This window comes from Xenopus tropicalis, chromosome 9 (assembly GCF_000004195.4).
Source record: "Xenopus tropicalis strain Nigerian chromosome 9, UCB_Xtro_10.0, whole genome shotgun sequence".
In the NCBI taxonomy this organism is placed as follows: domain Eukaryota; kingdom Metazoa; phylum Chordata; class Amphibia; order Anura; family Pipidae; genus Xenopus; species Xenopus tropicalis.
In genome coordinates this window covers 670922-690000 of record NC_030685.2, presented here as the reverse complement: position 1 = coordinate 690000, position 19079 = coordinate 670922, and the positions used below count along the sequence as shown (strand labels likewise).

General features: G+C 49.4%; 1 protein-coding gene across 1 annotated transcript in view; it reads left to right on the top strand.

Moving 5' to 3' along the window:
• Positions 1 to 18196, top strand: part of LOC116407722 — a 20986-nt gene extending 2790 nt beyond the window's left edge. Inside the window, exons 2-8 of the mRNA XM_031893617.1 lie at positions 9847 to 10179; positions 10976 to 11275; positions 12718 to 13002; positions 13199 to 13285; positions 16260 to 16628; positions 17062 to 17394; positions 17832 to 18196. Coding sequence (XP_031749477.1) covers positions 9847 to 10179; positions 10976 to 11275; positions 12718 to 13002; positions 13199 to 13285; positions 16260 to 16628; positions 17062 to 17394; positions 17832 to 17914 — 1790 coding nt within the window. The 3' untranslated portion in view covers positions 17915 to 18196. The remainder of the gene's footprint in view (positions 1 to 9846; positions 10180 to 10975; positions 11276 to 12717; positions 13003 to 13198; positions 13286 to 16259; positions 16629 to 17061; positions 17395 to 17831) is intronic.
• Positions 18197 to 19079: the final 883 nt, after the last annotated feature.

Genomic DNA, 19079 nt, shown 5'->3' with positions numbered 1-19079 from the left:
ATGGCGCGTATGGCTAATATGGCGTGTGGGGCTAATATGGCGTGTGGAGCTAATATGGCGCGTATGGCTAATATGGTGTGTATGGCTAATATGGCTAATATGGGTGTATGGCTAATATGGCGTGTATGGCGCGTATGGCGTGTATGGCTAATATGGTGTGTATGGCTAATATGGCGTGTATGGCGCGTATGGCGCGTATGGCTAATATGGCGTGTATGGCTAATATGGCCAGTTTGCAGGGAAATGGGCATTTTCAGAACAGTAGTTTTACGAGCATAATGGCGTGTATGGCTAATATGGCGTGTATGGCTAATATGGCGCGTATGGCTAATATGGCGTGTATGGCTAATATGGCGTGTATGGCTAATATGGCGTGTGGGGCTAATATGGCGTGTATGGCTAATATGGCGTGTATGGCTAATATGGCGTCGTATGGCTAATATGGCGTGTATGGCTAATATGGGCGTGTGGGGCTAATATGGCGTGTATGGCTAAATATGGCGTGTGGGGCTATATGGCGCGTATGGCTAATATGGCGTGTGGGGCTAATATGGCGTGTGGGGCTATATGGCGTGTATGGCTAATATGGCGTGTATGGCTAATATGGCGTGTGGGGCTAATATGGCGTGTATGGCTAATATGGCGTGTGGGGCTAATATGGCGCGTATGGCTAATATGGCGCGTATGGCTAATATAGCGCGTATGGCTAATATGGCGCGTATGGCTAATATGGCGTGTATGGCTAATATGGCGTGTGGGGCTAATATGGCGTGTATGGCTAATATGCCGTGTGGGGCTAATATGGCGCGTATGGCTAATACAGTAAGGGCTAATATGGCGTGTGGAGCTAATATGGCGCGTATGGCTAATATGGTGTGTATGGCTAATATGGCGCGTATGGCGTGTATGGCTATATGGCTAATATGGCGCGTATGGCGTGTATGGCTAATATGGCGTGTATGGCTAATATGGCGTGTGGGGTAATATGGCGTGTATGGCTAATATGGCGTGTATGGCTAATATGGGTGTATGGCTAATATGGGTGTATGGCTAATATGGCGCGTATGGCTAATATGGCGCGTATGGCTAATATGGCGCGTATGGCTAATATGGCGCGTATGGCTAATATGGCGCGTATGGCTAATATGGCGCGTATGGCTAATATGGCGCGTATGGCTAATATGGCGTGTATGGCGCGTATGGCGTGTATGGCTAAATGGTGTGTATGGCTAATATAAAAGAGGCGCGTATGGCGTGTATGGCTAATATGGCGTGTGGGGCTAATATGGCGTGTATGGCTAATATGGCGCGTATGGCTAATATGGCGCGTATGGCTAATATGGCGCGTATGGCTAATATGGCGGTATGGCTAATATGGCGCGTATGGCTAATATGGCACGTATGGCTAATATGGTGTGTATGGCTAATATGGCGCGTATGGCGTGTATGGCTAATATGGCGCATATGGCGTGTATGGCTAATATGGCGTGTATGGCTAATATGGCGTGTATGGATAATATGGCGTGTATGGCTAATATGGCGTGTGGGGCTAATATGGCGTGTATGGCTAATATGGCGTGTATGGATAATATGGCGTGTATGGCTAATATGGCGTGTGGGGCTAATATGGCGCGTATGGCTAATATGGCGCGTATGGCTAATATGGCACGTATGGCTAATATGGTGTGTATGGCTAATATGGCGCGTATGGCGTGTATGGCTAATATGGCGCATATGGCGTGTATGGCTAATATGGCGTGTATGGCTAATATGGCGTGTATGCCTCGCGCGATAATATGGCGTGTATGGCTAATATGGCGTGTGGGGCTAATATGGCGTGTATGGCTAATATGGCGCGTATGGCTAATATGGCGCGTATGGCTAATATGGCGCTAATGGCTAATATGGCGTGTATGGCTAATATGGCGTGTGGGGCTAATATGGCGTGTATGGCTAATAGGCGTGTATGGCTAATCACATCAATGGCGCGTATGGCTAATATGGCGTGTATGGCTAATATGGCGTGTATGGCGCGTGGCGTGTATGGCTAATATGGTGTGTATGGTAATATGGCGTGTATGGCGCGTATGGCGTGTATGGCTAATATGGCGCGTATGGCTAATATGGCGCGTATGGCTAATATGGCGCGTATGGCTAACATGGCGCGTATGGCTAATATGGCGCGTATGGCTAATATGGCGCGTATGGCTAATATGGCGCGTATGGCTAATATGGCGCGTATGGTAATATGGCGTGTATGGCTAATATGGCGTGTATGGCGCGTATGGCGTGTATGGCGCGTATGGCGTGTATGGCTAACATGGGGTATGGCTAATATGGCGCGTATGGCTAATATGGCGCGTATGGCTAATATGGCGTGTGGGGCTAATATGGCGCGTATGGCTAATATGGCGTGTATGGCTAATATGGCGTGTGGGGCTAATATGGCGTGTATGGCTAATATGGCGTGTATGGCTAATATGGCGCGTATGGCTAACATGGCGTGTATGGCTAATATGGCGCGTATGGCTAATATGGCGCGTATGGCTAATATGGCGTGTGGGGCTAATATGGCGTGTATGGCTAATATGGCGTGTATGGCGCGTATGGCGTGTATGGCTAACATGGCGTGTATGGCTAATATGGCGTGTATGGCGCGTATGGCGTGTATGGCTAATATGGCGTGTATGGCTAATATGTGCGTGTATGGCGCGTATGGCGTGTATGGCTAACATGGCGTGTATGGCTAATATGGCGTGTATGGCGCGTGATGGCGTGTATGGCTAATATGGCGTGTATGGCTAATATGGCGTGTATGGCTAATATGGCGTGTATGGCGCGTATGGCGTGTATGGCTAATATGGCGTGTATGGCTAATATGGCGTGTATGGCTAATATGGCGTGTATGGCGCGTATGGCGTGTATGGCTAATATGGCGCGTATGGCTAATATGGCGCGTATGGCTAACATGGCGCGTATGGCTAATATGGCGTGTATGGCTAATATGGCGCGTATGGCTAATATGGCGTGTATGGCTAATATGGCGTGTGGGGCTAATATGGCGTGTATGGCTAATATGGCGCGTATGGCTAATATGGCGCGTATGGCTAATATGGCGCTATGGCTAATATGGCGTGTATGGCTAATATGGCGTGTGGGGCTAATATGGCGTGTATGGCTAATATGGCGTGTATGGCTAATATGGCGCGTATGGCTAATATGGCGTGTATGGCTAATATGGCGCGTATGGCGTGTATGGCTAATATGGTGTGTATGGCTAATATGGCGTGTATGGCGCGTATGGCGCGTATGGCTAATATGGCGCGTATGGCTAATATGGCGCGTATGGCTAATATGGCGCGTATGGCTAACATGGCGCGTATGGCTAATATGGCGTGTATGGCTAATATGGCGCGTATGGCTAATATGGCGTGTATGGCTAATATGGCGTGTATGGCTAATATGGCGTGTATGGCTAATATGGCGTGTATGGCGCGTATGGCGTGTATGGCTAACATGGCGTGTATGGCTAATATGGTGCGTATGGCTAATATGGCGCGTATGGCTAATATGGCGTGTGGGGCTAATATGGCGCGTATGGCTAATATGGCGTGTATGGCTAATATGGCGTGTGGGGCTAATATGGCGTGTATGGCTAATATGGCGTGTATGGCTAATATGGCGTGTATGGCTAATATGGCGTGTATGGCTAATATGGCGTGTATGGCTAATATGGCGTGTATGGCGCGTATGGCGTGTATGGCTAACATGGCGTGTATGGCTAATATGGCGTGTATGGCGCGTATGGCGTGTATGGCTAATATGGCGTGTATGGCTAATATGGCGTGTATGGCTAATATGGCGTGTATGGCTAATATGGCGTGTATGGCTAATATGGCGTGTATGGCGCGTATGGCGTGTATGGCTAACATGGCGTGTATGGCTAATATGGCGTGTATGGCGCGTATGGCGTGTATGGCGCGTATGGCGTGTATGGCTAACATGGCGTGTATGGCTAATATGGCGTGTATGGCTAATATGGCGTGTGGGGCTAATATGGCGCGTATGGCTAATATGGCGCATATGGCTAATATGGCGCGTATGGCTAATATGGCGTGTGGGGCTAATATGGCTAATATGGCGTGTATGGCTAATATGGCGTGTATGGCTAATATGGCGTGTATGGCTAATATGGTTGCATATGGCTAATATGGCGTGTATGGCTAATATGGCGTGTATGGCTAATATGGCGTGTATGGCTAATATGGCGTGTGGGGCTAATATGGCGCATATGGCTAATATGGCGTGTATGGCTAATATGGCGTGTATGGCTAATATGGCGCATATGGCTAATATGGCGTGTATGGCTAATATGGCGCGTATGGCTAATATGGCGTATATGGCTAATATGGCGCGTATGGCTAATATGGCGTGTATGGCTAATATGGCATGTATGGCTAATATGGCGCGTATGGCTAATATGGCGTGTATGGCGTAATATGGCGTGTATGGCTAATATGGCGCGTATGGCTAATATGGCGTGTATGGCTAATATGGCGTGTATGGCTAATATGGCGCGTATGGCTAATATGGCGTGTATGGCTAATATGGCGTGTGGGGCTAATATGGCTGTATGGCTAATATGGCGCGTATGGCTAATATGGCGCGTATGGCTAATATGGCGCTATGGCTAATATGGCGTGTATGGCTAATATGGCGTGTGGGGCTAATATGGCGTGTATGGCTAATATGGCGTGTATGGCTAATATGGCGCGTATGGCTAATATGGCGTGTATGGCTAATATGGCGCGTATGGCGTGTATGGCTAATATGGTGTGTATGGCTAATATGGCGTGTATGGCGCGTATGGCGCGTATGGCTAATATGGCGCGTATGGCTAATATGGCGCGTATGGCTAATATGGCGCGTATGGCTAACATGGCGCGTATGGCTAATATGGCGTGTATGGCTAATATGGCGCGTATGGCTAATATGGCGTGTATGGCTAATATGGCGTGTATGGCTAATATGGCGTGTATGGCTAATATGGCGTGTATGGCGCGTATGGCGTGTATGGCTAACATGGCGTGTATGGCTAATATGGTGCGTATGGCTAATATGGCGCGTATGGCTAATATGGCGTGTGGGGCTAATATGGCGCGTATGGCTAATATGGCGTGTATGGCTAATATGGCGTGTGGGGCTAATATGGCGTGTATGGCTAATATGGCGTGTATGGCTAATATGGCGTGTATGGCTAATATGGCGTGTATGGCTAATATGGCGTGTATGGCTAATATGGCGTGTATGGCGCGTATGGCGTGTATGGCTAACATGGCGTGTATGGCTAATATGGCGTGTATGGCGCGTATGGCGTGTATGGCTAATATGGCGTGTATGGCTAATATGGCGTGTATGGCTAATATGGCGTGTATGGCTAATATGGCGTGTATGGCTAATATGGCGTGTATGGCGCGTATGGCGTGTATGGCTAACATGGCGTGTATGGCTAATATGGCGTGTATGGCGCGTATGGCTAATATGGCGTGTATGGCTAATATGGCGTGTATGGCTAATATGGCGTGTATGGCGCGTATGGCGTGTATGGCGCGTATGGCGTGTATGGCTAACATGGCGTGTATGGCTAATATGGCGTGTATGGCTAATATGGCGTGTGGGGCTAATATGGCGCGTATGGCTAATATGGCGCATATGGCTAATATGGCGCGTATGGCTAATATGGCGTGTGGGGCTAATATGGCGCATATGGCTAATATGGCGTGTATGGCTAATATGGCGTGTATGGCTAATATGGCGTGTATGGCTAATATGGTGCATATGGCTAATATGGCGTGTTGGCTAATATGGCGTGTATGGCTAATATGGCGTGTATGGCTAATATGGCGTGTGGGGCTAATATGGCGCATATGGCTAATATGGCGTGTATGGCTAATATGGCGTGTATGGCTAATATGGCGCATATGGCTAATATGGCGTGTATGGCTAATATGGCGCGTATGGCTAATATGGCGTATATGGCTAATATGGCGCGTATGGCTAATATGGCGTGTATGGCTAATATGGCGTGTATGGCTAATATGGCGCGTATGGCTAATATGGCGTGTATGGCTAATATGGCGTGTATGGCTAATATGGCGCGTATGGCTAATATGGCGTGTATGGCTAATATGGCGCGTATGGCTAATATGGCGTGTATGGCTAATATGGCGTGTATTGGCTAATATGGCGTGTATGGCTAATATGGCGCGTATGGCTAATATGGCGTATATGGCTAATATGGCGCGTATGGCTAATATGGCGTGTATGGCTAATATGGCGTGTATGGCTAATATGGCGCGTATGGCTAATATGGCGTGTATGGCTAATATGGCGTGTATGGCTAATATGGCGCGTATGGCTAATATGGCGTGTATGGCTAATATGGCGTGTATGGTAATATGGCGTGTATGGCTAATATGGCGCATATGGCTAATATGGCGTGTATGGCTAATATGGCGCGTATGGCTAATATGGCGTATATGGCTAATATGGCGTGTATGGCTAATATGGCGTGTATGGCTAATATGGCGTGTATGGCTAATATGGCGCGTATGGCTAATATGGCGTATATGGCTAATATGGCGTGTATGGCTAATATGGCGCGTATGGCTAATATGGCGTGTATGGCTAATATGGCGTGTATGGCTAATATGGCGCGTATGGCTAATATGGCGTGTATGGCTAATATGGCGTGTATGGCTAATATGGCGTGTATGGCTAATATGGCGCATATGGCTAATATGGCGTGTATGGCTAATATGGCGCGTATGGCTAATATGGCGTATATGGCTAATATGGCGTGTATGGCTAATATGGCGTGTATGGCTAATATGGCGTGTATGGCTAATATGGCGCGTATGGCTAATATGGCGTATATGGCTAATATGGCGTGTATGGCTAATATGGCGTATATGGCTAATATGGCGTGTATGGCTAATATGGCGCGTATGGCTAATATGGCGTATATGGCTAATATGGCGTGTATGGCTAATATGGCGTGTGGGGCTAATATGGCGTGTATGGCTAATATGGCGTGTATGGCTAATATGGCGCGTATGGCTAATATGGCGTGTATGGCTGATATGGCGTTTATTCACACGCGGCAAATATTTGTGTGCGATGCGTTAATTAGCGCTTGTTCCTCCAATAACGCACGAAAATATTCTTCGCGACTAAAATAACACAAACAGCCTCGCGCGGAAATTGACGCAAATATCCTTTTAGTGAATCGAAAAATTAGACGCGATAATATTTTTAACCCACGCAAACTGTGACACACAGTAACTATGGCAACGAGCTGAACCAATGGCATAGAGTTCCCTCCCCCCCATGTACCACAGGGTCCCATGATGATTCTGCCCCTCTCTCTCTATTCCCCGGCAGATGCCCAGTTACAGCCCCCCCCCCATGTGTACCATCAGGGTCCCATGATGATTCTGCCCTCTCTCTATTCCCCGGCAGATGCCCAGTTACCCCCCCCCCATGTACCACAGGGTCCCATGATGATTCTGCCCCTCTCTCTCTATTCCCCGGCAGATGCCCAGTTACCCCCCATGTACCACAGGGTCCCATGATGATTCTGCCCTCTCTCTCTATTCCCCGGCAGATGCCCAGTTACCCCCACATGTACCACAGGGTCCCATGATGATTCTGCCCCGCTCTCTCTATTCCCGCGCAGATGCCCAGTTACCCCCCCATGTACCACAGGGTCCATGATGATTCTGCCCCTCTCTCTCTATTCCCGGCAGATGCCCAGTTACCCCCCCATGTACCACAGGGTCCCATGATGATTCTGCCCCTCTCTCTCTATTCCCCGGCAGATGCCCAGTTACCCCCCCCCATGTACCGAAGGTTCCATGATGATTCTGCCCCTCTCTTATTCCCTTGGCAGATGCCCAGTTACAGCCCCCCCCATGTACCACAGGGTCCCATGATGATTCTGCCCTCTCTCTCTATTCCCGGCAGATGCCGTTACCCCATGTACCACAGGGTCCCATGATTGATTCTGCCCCTCTCTCTCTATTCCCGGCAGATGCCCAGTTACCCCCCCCCATGTACCACAGGGTCCCATGATGATTCTGCCCCTCTCTCTCTATTCCCCGGCAGATGCCCAGTTAACCCCCCATGTACCACAGGGTCCCATGATGATTCTGCCCCTCTCTCTCTATTCCGCGGCAGATGCCCAGTTACAGGCCCCAATGTACCACAGGGTCCATGATGATTCTGCCCCTCTCTCTCTATTCCCGGAGATGCCCAGTTACCCCCCCCCCCCCATGTACCACAGGGTCCCATGATGATTCTGCCCTCTCTCTCTATTCCCCGGCAGGTGCCCAGTTACCCCCCCCCCATGTACCACAGGGTCCCATGATGATTCTGCCCTCTCTCTCTATTCCCCGGCAGATGCCCAGTACCCCCCCCCCCATGTACCACAGGGTCCCATGATGATTCTGCCCTCTCTCTCTTTCCCGGCAGATGCCAGGTTTACCCCCCCCATGTACCACATGGGTCCCATGTGATTCTGCCCCTCTCTCTCTATTCCCTCGGCAATGCCCAGTTACCCCCCCCCCATATGTACCAGGTCCCATGATGATTCTGCCCTTTTCGTATTCCCCGGCAGATGCCCAGTTACCCCATGTACCACAGGGTCCCATGATGATTCTGCCTCCTCTCTTTCCCCGGCAGATGCCCAGTTACAGGCCCCCCCCATGTACCACAGGGTCCCATGATGATTCTGCCCCTCTCTCTCTATTCCCGGCAGATGCCCATGTTCCCCCCCCCCTGTACCACAGGGTCCCATGATGATTCTGCCCTCTCTCTCTATTCCCCGGCAGATGCCCAGTTACCCCCCATGTACCACAGGGTCCCATGATGATTCTGCCCTCTCTCTCTATTCCCCCGCAGATGCCCAGTTTCCCCCCCCCATGTACCACAGGGTCCCATGATGATTCTGCCCCTCTCTCTCTATTCCCCGGCAGATGCCGTTACAGGCCCCATGTACCACAGGGTCCCATGATGATTCTGCCCCTCTCTCTCTATTCCCCGGCAGATGCCCAGTTACCCCCCCCCATGTACCACAGTCCCATGATGATTCTGCCCCTCTCTCTCTATTCCCGGCAGATGCCCAGTTACCCCCCCCCCATGTACCACAGGGGTCCCATGATGATTCTGCCCCTCTCTCTCTATTCCCTGGCAGATGCCCAGTTACAGCCCCCCCCCATGTACCACAGGGTCCCATGATGATTTCTGCCCCTCTCTCTATTCCCCGGCAGATGCCCAGTTACAGGCCCCCCCCCCCATGTACCACAGGTCCCATGATGATTCTGCCCCTCTCCTCTATTCCCCGGCAGATGCCCAGTTACAGGCCCCCCCCCCCATGTACCACAGGGTCCCATGATGATTCTGCCCCTCTCTCTCTATTCCCCGGCAGATGCCCAGTTACCCCCCCCCATGTACCACAGGTCCCATGATTCTCCCTCTCTCTCTATTCCCCGGCAGATGCCCAGTACCCCCCATGTACCACAGGGTCCCATGATGATTCTGCCCTCTCTCTCTATCCCGGCAGATGCCCAGTTACAGGCCCCCCCCATGTACCACAGGGTCCAGTGATGATTCTGCCCCTCTCTCTCTATTCCCCGGCAGATGCCCAGTTACCCCCCATGTACCACAGGGTCCCATGATGATTCTGCCCTCTCTCTCTATTTCCCGGCAGATGCCCAGTTACAGGCCCCCCCCATGTACCACAGGGTCCCATGATGATTCTGCCCCTCTCTCTCTATTCCCTGGCAGATGCCCAGTTACAGGTTTCCACCCCCCCCTCTCCCATTGTGGCTCCGCTGGGCGGCACTGCCACCCTGCCCTGTGCCTTCACCCTGGGGGTGGCGCCGGTGGATCCTGCCCAGGTCCATGTGGTTTGGAAGAATGAGGGCACTAAGGTTCTGTCGTACCTGGGGGAAGTGAGCGCCCTGAGACCCGGAGCCCAACTCTCTGAGGAAGGCCTGGCACAGGGCGATGCCACCCTCACCCTCCCCAATGTCAGCGGATCCGACAGTGGCCGATACACCTGCAACGTCCGGCTGGCATCAGAGCAGCTGGCACAGAGCCTCACATTGGTTGTCAGGGGTAAGTGTCACTCTGGAACGACCCCCCCATAGCCCCTCCTTCTCATTCCTACCCCCTGCACCCCCAGATACATACTCACCCCCTGCACCCCCAGATACATACTCACCCCTGCCCAGATACATACTCACGCCCTGCACATACATACTCACCCCCTGCACCCAGATACATACTCACCCTCTGCACCCCCAGATACATACCCCCTGCACCCCCAGATACATACTCACCCTCTGCACCCCCAGATACATACTCACCCCTGCACCCCCAGATACATACTCACCCTCTGGCACCCCCAGATACATACTCACCTCCTGCACCCCAGATACATACTCACCCTCTGCACCCCCAGATACATACTCACCCTCTGCACCCCCAGATACAACTCAACCCCTGACCCCAGATACATTCACCCTCTGCACCCCCAGATACATACTCACCCTCTGCAACCAGATACATACTCACCCCTGCACCCCCAGATACATACTCACCCTCTGCACCCCAAGATACATACCCTGCTCTGCTGCTTCTCATTCCTACCACCTGCACCCCCAGATTCATACTCACCCCCTGCTCTGCTGCTTCTCATTCCTACATACTCACCCCCTGCACCCCCAGATACATACTCACCCCCTGCACCCCCAGATACATACTCACCTGCACCCCCAGATACATACTTACCCTGCACCCCAGATACATACTCACCCCCTGCACCCCCAGATACATACTCACCCCCTGCACCCCCAGATACATACTCACCCTCTGCACCCCAAGATACATACTCTCCTGTGTTCCCCTCCAGATAATCGGCAGATTTGGGTGGAAGGAACCATCGTTGTCGCTAACCAGTCCAGTGAGTTACACTGTGGGGCCGGCAACTTGTCTTCCCCTGATGTGGAGATTGAGTGGATGAGAAATGGCCAAGTCCTGAGCACGTCCGCGCCACACGTTGTGGAGAACAAGTACGACCAGGGCTTCATAGTGGAAAGTTCCTATTGCCTCACCCCCACCATGAATGATAGCTGGGCCCATTACTCCTGCCAGGTCATGCAGAAGTCCTTCCCTCACCCACTGAAGAAGACTTTCCAGCTGACACTGGGAGGTAAGTCCCAGTATCTGTTCTACTAGCCATGCTCTTAGCCATGCTCTTAGCCATATTCAGATTGGGGGAATGAGGTTCTGCAATTCAAAAGGCCACCAAGGGCACTGTTTCAATGAACTCTAAGCATGATATTCTATTTTAGTTTGGCAATGGTTTGTCCGCTAAGCATGGGGATAAAACTCCTACCAACCAATCATTTAATCATTCTCTGGTCACTGTTTAAAATCACCTGATTGAAGTATGAAGAATGTTCTTCCACAGTATGTCCACCATGAAGTATAATGTTCTCCTGCAGTTTGTCCTCCATGAGGTATAATGTTCTCCAGCAGTTTGTCCTCTATGAAGTATAATGTTCTCCAGCAGTATATCCACCATGACCTATAATGTTCTCCAGCAGTATGTCCACTATGATGTATAATGTTCTCCTGCAGTTTGTCCACCATGAAGTATAATGTTCTCCAGCAGTATGTCCACCATGAAGTATAATGTTCTCCTGCAGTTTGTCCACCATGAAGTATAATGTTCTCCAGCAGTTTGTCCACCATGAAGTATAATGTTCTCCAGCATTTGTCCTCTATGATGTATAATGTTCTGTTCTCCCACAGTATGTCCACCATGACCTATAATGTTCTCAAGCAGTATGTCCACCATGAAGTATAATGTTCTCCTGCAGTTTGTCCACTATGATATATAATGTTCTGTTCTCCCACAGTATGTCCACCATGACCTATAATGTTCTCAAGCAGTATGTCCACTATGAAGTATAATGTTCTCCAACAGTATGGCCACCATGAAGTATAATGTTCTCCAACAGTATGTCCACTATGAAGTATAATGTTCTCCAACAGTATGGCCACCATGAAGTATAATGTTCTCCAACAGTATGTCCACTATAAAGTATAATGTTCTCCAACAATATGGCCACCATGAAGTATAATGTTCTCCAACAGTATGTCCACTATGAAGTATAATGTTCTCCAACAGTATGGCCACCATGAAGTATAATGTTCTCCAACAGTATGGCCACCATGAAGTATAATGTTCTCAAGCAGTTTGTCCACTATGATGTATAATGTTCTCCAGCAGTTTGTCCTCTATGAAGTATAATGTTCTCCAGCAGTATGGCCACCATGAAGTATAATGTTCTCCAACAGTATGTCCACTATGAAGTATAATGTTCTCCAACAGTATGGCCACCATGAAGTATAATGTTCTCCAACAGTATGGCCACCATGAAGTATAATGTTCTCCAACAGTATGGCCACCATGAAGTATAATGTTCTCAAGCAGTTTGTCCACTATGATGTATAATGTTCTCCAGCAGTTTGTCCTCTATGAAGTATATATGAAGTATAATGTTCTCAAGCAGTTTGTCCTCCATGATGTATAATGTTCTCAAGCAGTATGTCCACCATGACTGTTCTTGCCTTGATGTCTTCCAGCTCGCCCAGATATATTCTTTCTTTTAACGGGCAAAGGGCAGAAGAATTCTTCTCTGATTTGCCTAGTGTCCAGTTTTTATCCAGATGAACTCAGTGTCACGTTAATGAGAGACGGACAGGTTCTTACTGACAATGCCCGAAAGTGGGTGAACCCAAATGGCACATTCTCACTGGTGGTGACTTACCCATTCAACATGACCGTGAACGATGATAACGCTGAATTTACGTGCACCGTCAGTCACCCAACGATTCCCAAAGGGGCCACAGAGAGACTACGCTTCTTGGGTAAGTTTTCAGTAGGTGGGAAAAACATCATGATCAGTCCAACTAGAATCCAAATTAAAAGAAAAGGTTGTAAATCCTCTACTGGATGAATTCCATGCAGTTTACAATAAAGAATGAGAGAATAAATCTCCTTTTGTAATGGCCTCTATGCTCCTTGAACACTTTGACCCTAACAGAGGTTTTTATCTCCTTACAGTTGATCCTTATGTGCCCAAAGTATTCTGGATGATTCTGTCTGCGGGGCTTCTGCTGGCATTTGTAACACCCACCCTGTGCAAGCATGGTGAGATCTGTACCCCCCGACATGCTAGTTGGTGTATAGAGGGCTGAAGGTCCCATATCAGACCAAACCCCCATTCCGATTCTGAGATCATGGATGGTCCAGCTCCATTAACATTGTTCTATTGCTCATTGTATCCATAACCATCTCACTTTCTACCTCAGTAACCCATGAATTGCTGGAAAGCGAAGTTCATCTTGACCCATTGTCTTCACGCCTACCATTATGTCACTGTCCAACGTTGCACTAGAGCTAAGGAACACGAGCGTTGGAAATGCCATTTGGCAGCACAGCTACAAGGCAAGTAAAGATGCCAACATTGGGCTTCTGGCAAAGGCGATAGGAGAAAAGGAAGGGAAAAAGCAGCTTTGGCAGTAACCCCTGATACAGGTTATATAACAGGGACAAGAATAACCCAAAAGAAAGGGAATAAGGCAGAAGAACAACCCACACAAAGGGCTTCCACCCAGCATCTAATATTGTTTTTCCATCCCCTCCATCCCATCCATCTACCCCCCCTGTCTCATACCCATTCCTTCCACTCCATTCTACCCTACTTTCCCTGTCTCATACCCATTCCTTCCACTCCATTCTACCCTACCTTCCCCGTCTCATACCCATTCCTTCCACTCCATTCTACCCTACCTTCCCTGTCTCATACCCATTCCTTCCACTCCATTCTACCCTACCTTCCCTGTCTCATACCCATTCCTTCCACTCCATTCTACCCTACCTTCCCTGTCTCATACCCATTCCTTCCACTCCATTCTACCCTACCTTGCCTGTCTCATACCCATTCCTTCCACTCCATTCTACCCTACCCCCCCGTCTCATACCCATTCCTTCCACTCCATTCTACCCTACCTTCCCTGTCTCATACCCATTCCTTCTACTCCATTCTACCCTACCTTCCCTGTCTCATACCCATTCCTTCCACTCCATTCTACCCTACCTTCCCTGTCTCATACTCATTCCTTCCACTCCATTCTACCCTACCTTCCCTGTCTCATACTCATTCCTTCCACTCCATTCTACCCTACCTTCCCTGTCTCATACTCATTCCTTCCACTCCATTCTACCCAACCTTCCCTGTCTCATACCCATTCCTTCCACTCCATTCTACCCTACCTTCCCTGTCTCATACTCATTCCTTCCACTCCATTCTACCCTACCTTCCCTGTCTCATACCCATTCCTTCCACTCCATTCTACCCTACCTTCCCTGTCTCATACTCATTCCTTCCACTCCATTCTACCCAACCTTCCCTGTCTCATACCCATTCCTTTCCACTCCATTCTACCCTACCTTCCCTGTCTCATACCCATTCCTTCCACTCCATTCTACTCCTACCTTCCCTGTCTCATACCATTCCTTCCCCATTCTACCCTACTCCCTTCATACCATTCCTTCCACTCCATTCCCTACCTTCCCTGTCTCAATACCCATTCCTTCCACTCCATTCTACCCTACCTTCCCTGTCTCATACCCATTCCTTCCACTTCCATTCTACCCTACCTTCCCTGTCTCATACCCTTTCCTCTCCATCCCATCTTCCCTGTCTCATACTCATTCCTTCACTCCATTCTACCTACTTCCCTGTCTCATACTCATTCCTTCCACTCCCTCCCTTCCCTGTCTCATACTCATGTCTCTCCTTCCACTCCATTCAACCCAACCTTCCCTGTCTCATACCCATTCCTTCCACTCCATTCTACCCTACCTTCCCTGTCTCATACTCATTCCTTCCACTCCATTCTACCCTACCTTCCCTGTCTCATACCCTTTCCTTCCACTCCATTCTACCCTACCTCCCTGTCTCATACCCATTCCTTCCACTCCATTCTACCCTACCTTCCCTGTCTCATACCCATTCCTTCCACTCCATTCTACCCTACCTTCCCTGTCTCATACCCATTCCTTCCACTCCATTCTACCCTACCTTCCCTGTCTCATACTCATTCCTTCCTTCCACTCCATTCAACCCAATCTTCCCTGTCTCATACTCATTCCTTCCACTCCATTCTACCCTACCTTCCCTGTCTCATACTCATTCCTTCCACTCCATTCAACCCAACCTTCCCTGTCTCATACCATTCTCCACCCATCTCCCTACTTCCCTGTCTCATCCATTCCTTCAACTCCTTCACCACTTCCCTGTCTCATACCATTCCTTCCACTCCATTCTACCCTACCTTCCCTGTCTCATACCCATTCCTTCCACTCCATTCTAACCCTACCTTCCCTGTCTCATACTCATTCTCCTTCCACTCCATCTACCCTAACCTTCCCTGTCTCATAACTCATTCCTTCCACTCCATTCTACCCTACCTTCCCTGTCTCATACTCATTCCTTCCACTCCATTCTACCCTACCTTCCCTGTCTCATACCCATTCCTTCACTCCATTCTACCCCACCTTCCCTGTCTCATACCCATCCTCCACTCCATTCTACCCTACCTTCCCTGTCTCATACTCATTCCTTCCACTCCATTCTACCCTACCTTCCCTGTCTCATACCCATTCCTTCCACTCCATTCTACCCTACCTTCCCTGTCTCATACCCATTCCTTCCACTCCATTCTACCCTACCTTCCCTGTCTCATACCCATTCCTTCCACTCCATTCTACCCTACCTTCCCTGTCTCATACCCATTCCTTCCACTCCATTCTACCTACCTTCCCTGTCTCATACCCATCTTCCCACTCCCATTCTACCCTACCTTCCCTGTCTCATACCCATTCCTTCCACTTCCATTCTACCCTACCTCACCTGTCTCATACCCATTCCTTCCACTCCATTCTACCCTACCTTCCCTGTCTCATACTCATTCCTTCCACTCCATTCTACCCTACCTTCCCTGTCTCATACTCATTCCTTACACTCCATTCTACCCTACCTTCCCTGTCTCATACTCATTCCTTCCACTCCATTCTACCCTACCTTCCCTGTCTCATCCCCTTTCTGCTCTCTCCCCAGTGACTGACATAGCAGTTTGCAAGGATTGGACAGAGGGAAGCACGGCCATACTAAAGTGCAGCATCTCTGGGCGGTACCCAAAGTCCATAACAGCAGTGTGGCTGGTTCGGCAGGGGGAGAAGGAACTTGAGATAAAGGAGAGAGGATCCCTCCACCCTGTTGGAGATTACAGGGAGCTACAAGAACAGGACTCCTACACCTGCTGGAATGTTCTGAAGAGCACGTGGGTTTGCAACCTGCGCCAGTCCCTCTCCTCCGTCCTCTGCTTCCAGGTGCAAAAGGAGAGGCACGACCGGGCCGAGTTCATCTGCAGGTTCATGAGGGGAAACCGGATCCTGGGGGAGAAGCACTACTTTGGGAGTGTCCTGGGTAAGACATGTACAAATGCTCAGTGGGCACCCAGTTGCCACCCAATCTACCCACCTGAGTGTGCTAGAGCAGCAGGCTGAGTCTAGATCATTCGCCAACCAAACAAAGACTAACAGCTGTATTGTAAGCCAGGAAGGGATCAACTCCAGTTATAATGGCAACACCGGAGGCAATTATAGGGACCAGTGCGGCTGCAAATTGTGATAGGGCCAATAAGGGCTCATACTTCCAAGCCTATAAGAGTCTCTCTAATAGGCAGATCAATATGTGAGAGTTTCAAATATAAATCGACATCCTGTGATAAAGATGTGGTTCCACCGTGGGGGAATAGATTGCTATCCCCGCTGGGAGATGCATGATGGAGCCGTTAGCATCGGTAGGGGCTCATTTTCCCATTTGGCTTCTCTGATATCTCCCATTCTCTTCCCATCAGACAACTATGGGTTCTACTCCGTCTCTGAGATCTGCGTCCCCGAGGAATGTAATGAGGGCGAGAGGCTGACACTCACTTGCTGCATGCAGGGGAACGTCCCACGGGAAATCAGAGTAATGTGGGAGAGGTGCCAGGGTGAGGAGCGGGCACCCATCTCGAAGGAACAAGAGGGCACCTACCATATCACAGAGAACAAATCAGCAGGACGGTACTCAACCTTCCTCACATTCTACCCCTCAAAGATGGATTCTGGGGCATCTTTCTCCTGTTCCTTCTCGGAGAACGAGGGCCGGGTTCTGGCAGAACGTAGCTCCACGCCCCTGAAAGTGACAGGTTTGTTTACCTTGTATCTTTGTATAAAGAGATGTTTGGCTCATTCACAACATAGGGACCATTGGGTGTATGAAGGGAGCAGCAGTTTACAAGTAGTAGTAGCAACTTGTCGGTATAGGGGTGGCTTCAGTCCTGTCATGTGTTGCTGCCCATCAGTGGTGTAACTAGATGTTATGGGGCCCCATAGCAAATTCAATTTAGAGACCCAAAACATTGGTATGTTGACCTATTCTACCAAGAAACATTAAAATTGCTCAATAATTAGGGCCTTCTGCCCCCCCACACTCAGCGCACCCCTGTAACTGCAAGGTCTGCTTTCTCTGTAGTCATGCCCCCTGCTGCCCATATATAGTATGGTCATATTTATACGCCCCCCCCCCCCCATGGGACCATTGTGGTTGATCAAACTCTCAGCTACTTGCATTGTCTCTCTACAGAACCCAAGAAGAACACCTGGTCAAAAACTTACCAGGACTGGGGTTTCCGGGCCTTTGACGAACCTGGCATCACCGAAATATGAAAGTCATCCTCCGGTGGAACAAGTCCCATTTCTCATTGTCTGGTTCAATCCATGATCCACCTTTCATCCTGCTGGAGATGTTTGTGAGGACCAAGGTACCATCAGCATCTCTGGGACCAATGGGAATGGGGCGTAGTCACGGGATTGTGTGTTTGCTTCAGTGTGGTGCCAACGTTGTAATTCCATGTGCTGCAAACGTGGCGCCTCTGGGAACCCAAACCAGACCGTGTGAATATCGCCCTGCAGTGTTGCAACTCATCATTGGCCTTTCCCCAACGGTGGGGCAGTAGTACCCAAGCTCAGAGGAACGGACTGGGATGTAAATATTAGCCTTCTTGGGGCTCAGAGTCATCCATATCCCCAACAAAAGCTCAAAGGAACTGGCCAGGAACTGGGCCAGTGAGCCAATAACATGGATATGTCCCAGCTGGCATCACTTGGGTTTTATTGGCTGTGGGCTACAGACACACCATAAGAAGCATGGATGATCAGCAGGCATTGGCCTCCAACGTGGTGGGACCTTCCTCACCAATGAAAATAGCCTTTCTAAGGAAGCCCAGAGAGGGGCATGGGCCTGTGAGATTCATGGGTTCCATGTGGGATGGAAACCAATGGAACATCCCAGTTTGCAGAACTGCAACAAAACCCAGAGGAACCCAAGGCTTTACCGGCAGTGATAACAGAACCATTTCTTTGGCACAACCCCTAGTGAAGCACATGGGATCCCACATCAAAGCTCGATCACTTAAAGCGACAGTTCACCTTTGAGTTGACTTTTAGTATGTTCAGTATGACAGTTTGCAGTTGGTCTTCATTTTTTGATAATTTGTGTTTTTTTTTAATTATTTACATTTTTGTTCAGCTGCTCTCCAGTTTGGAGTTTCGGCAGCTATTGGTTGCTAGGGTCCAAATTACCTTAGCAACCAGGGAGTGGTTTGAACAAGAGACTGGGGTATGAATAGGAAAGGACCAGAAATAAGAAAGACAAAAATTAGTTATAAAAAAGTAACAATAACAATAAAACTGGAGCCTCACAGAGCAATAGGGTTTGGCTGCCGGGGTCAGTGACCCCCATTTGAAAGCTGCAAAGAGTTAAAAGAAGAAGGCAAATAAATAATGAGGACCAATTGCCAAGTGGCTTAGAACTGGCCATTCTGTAACAAAC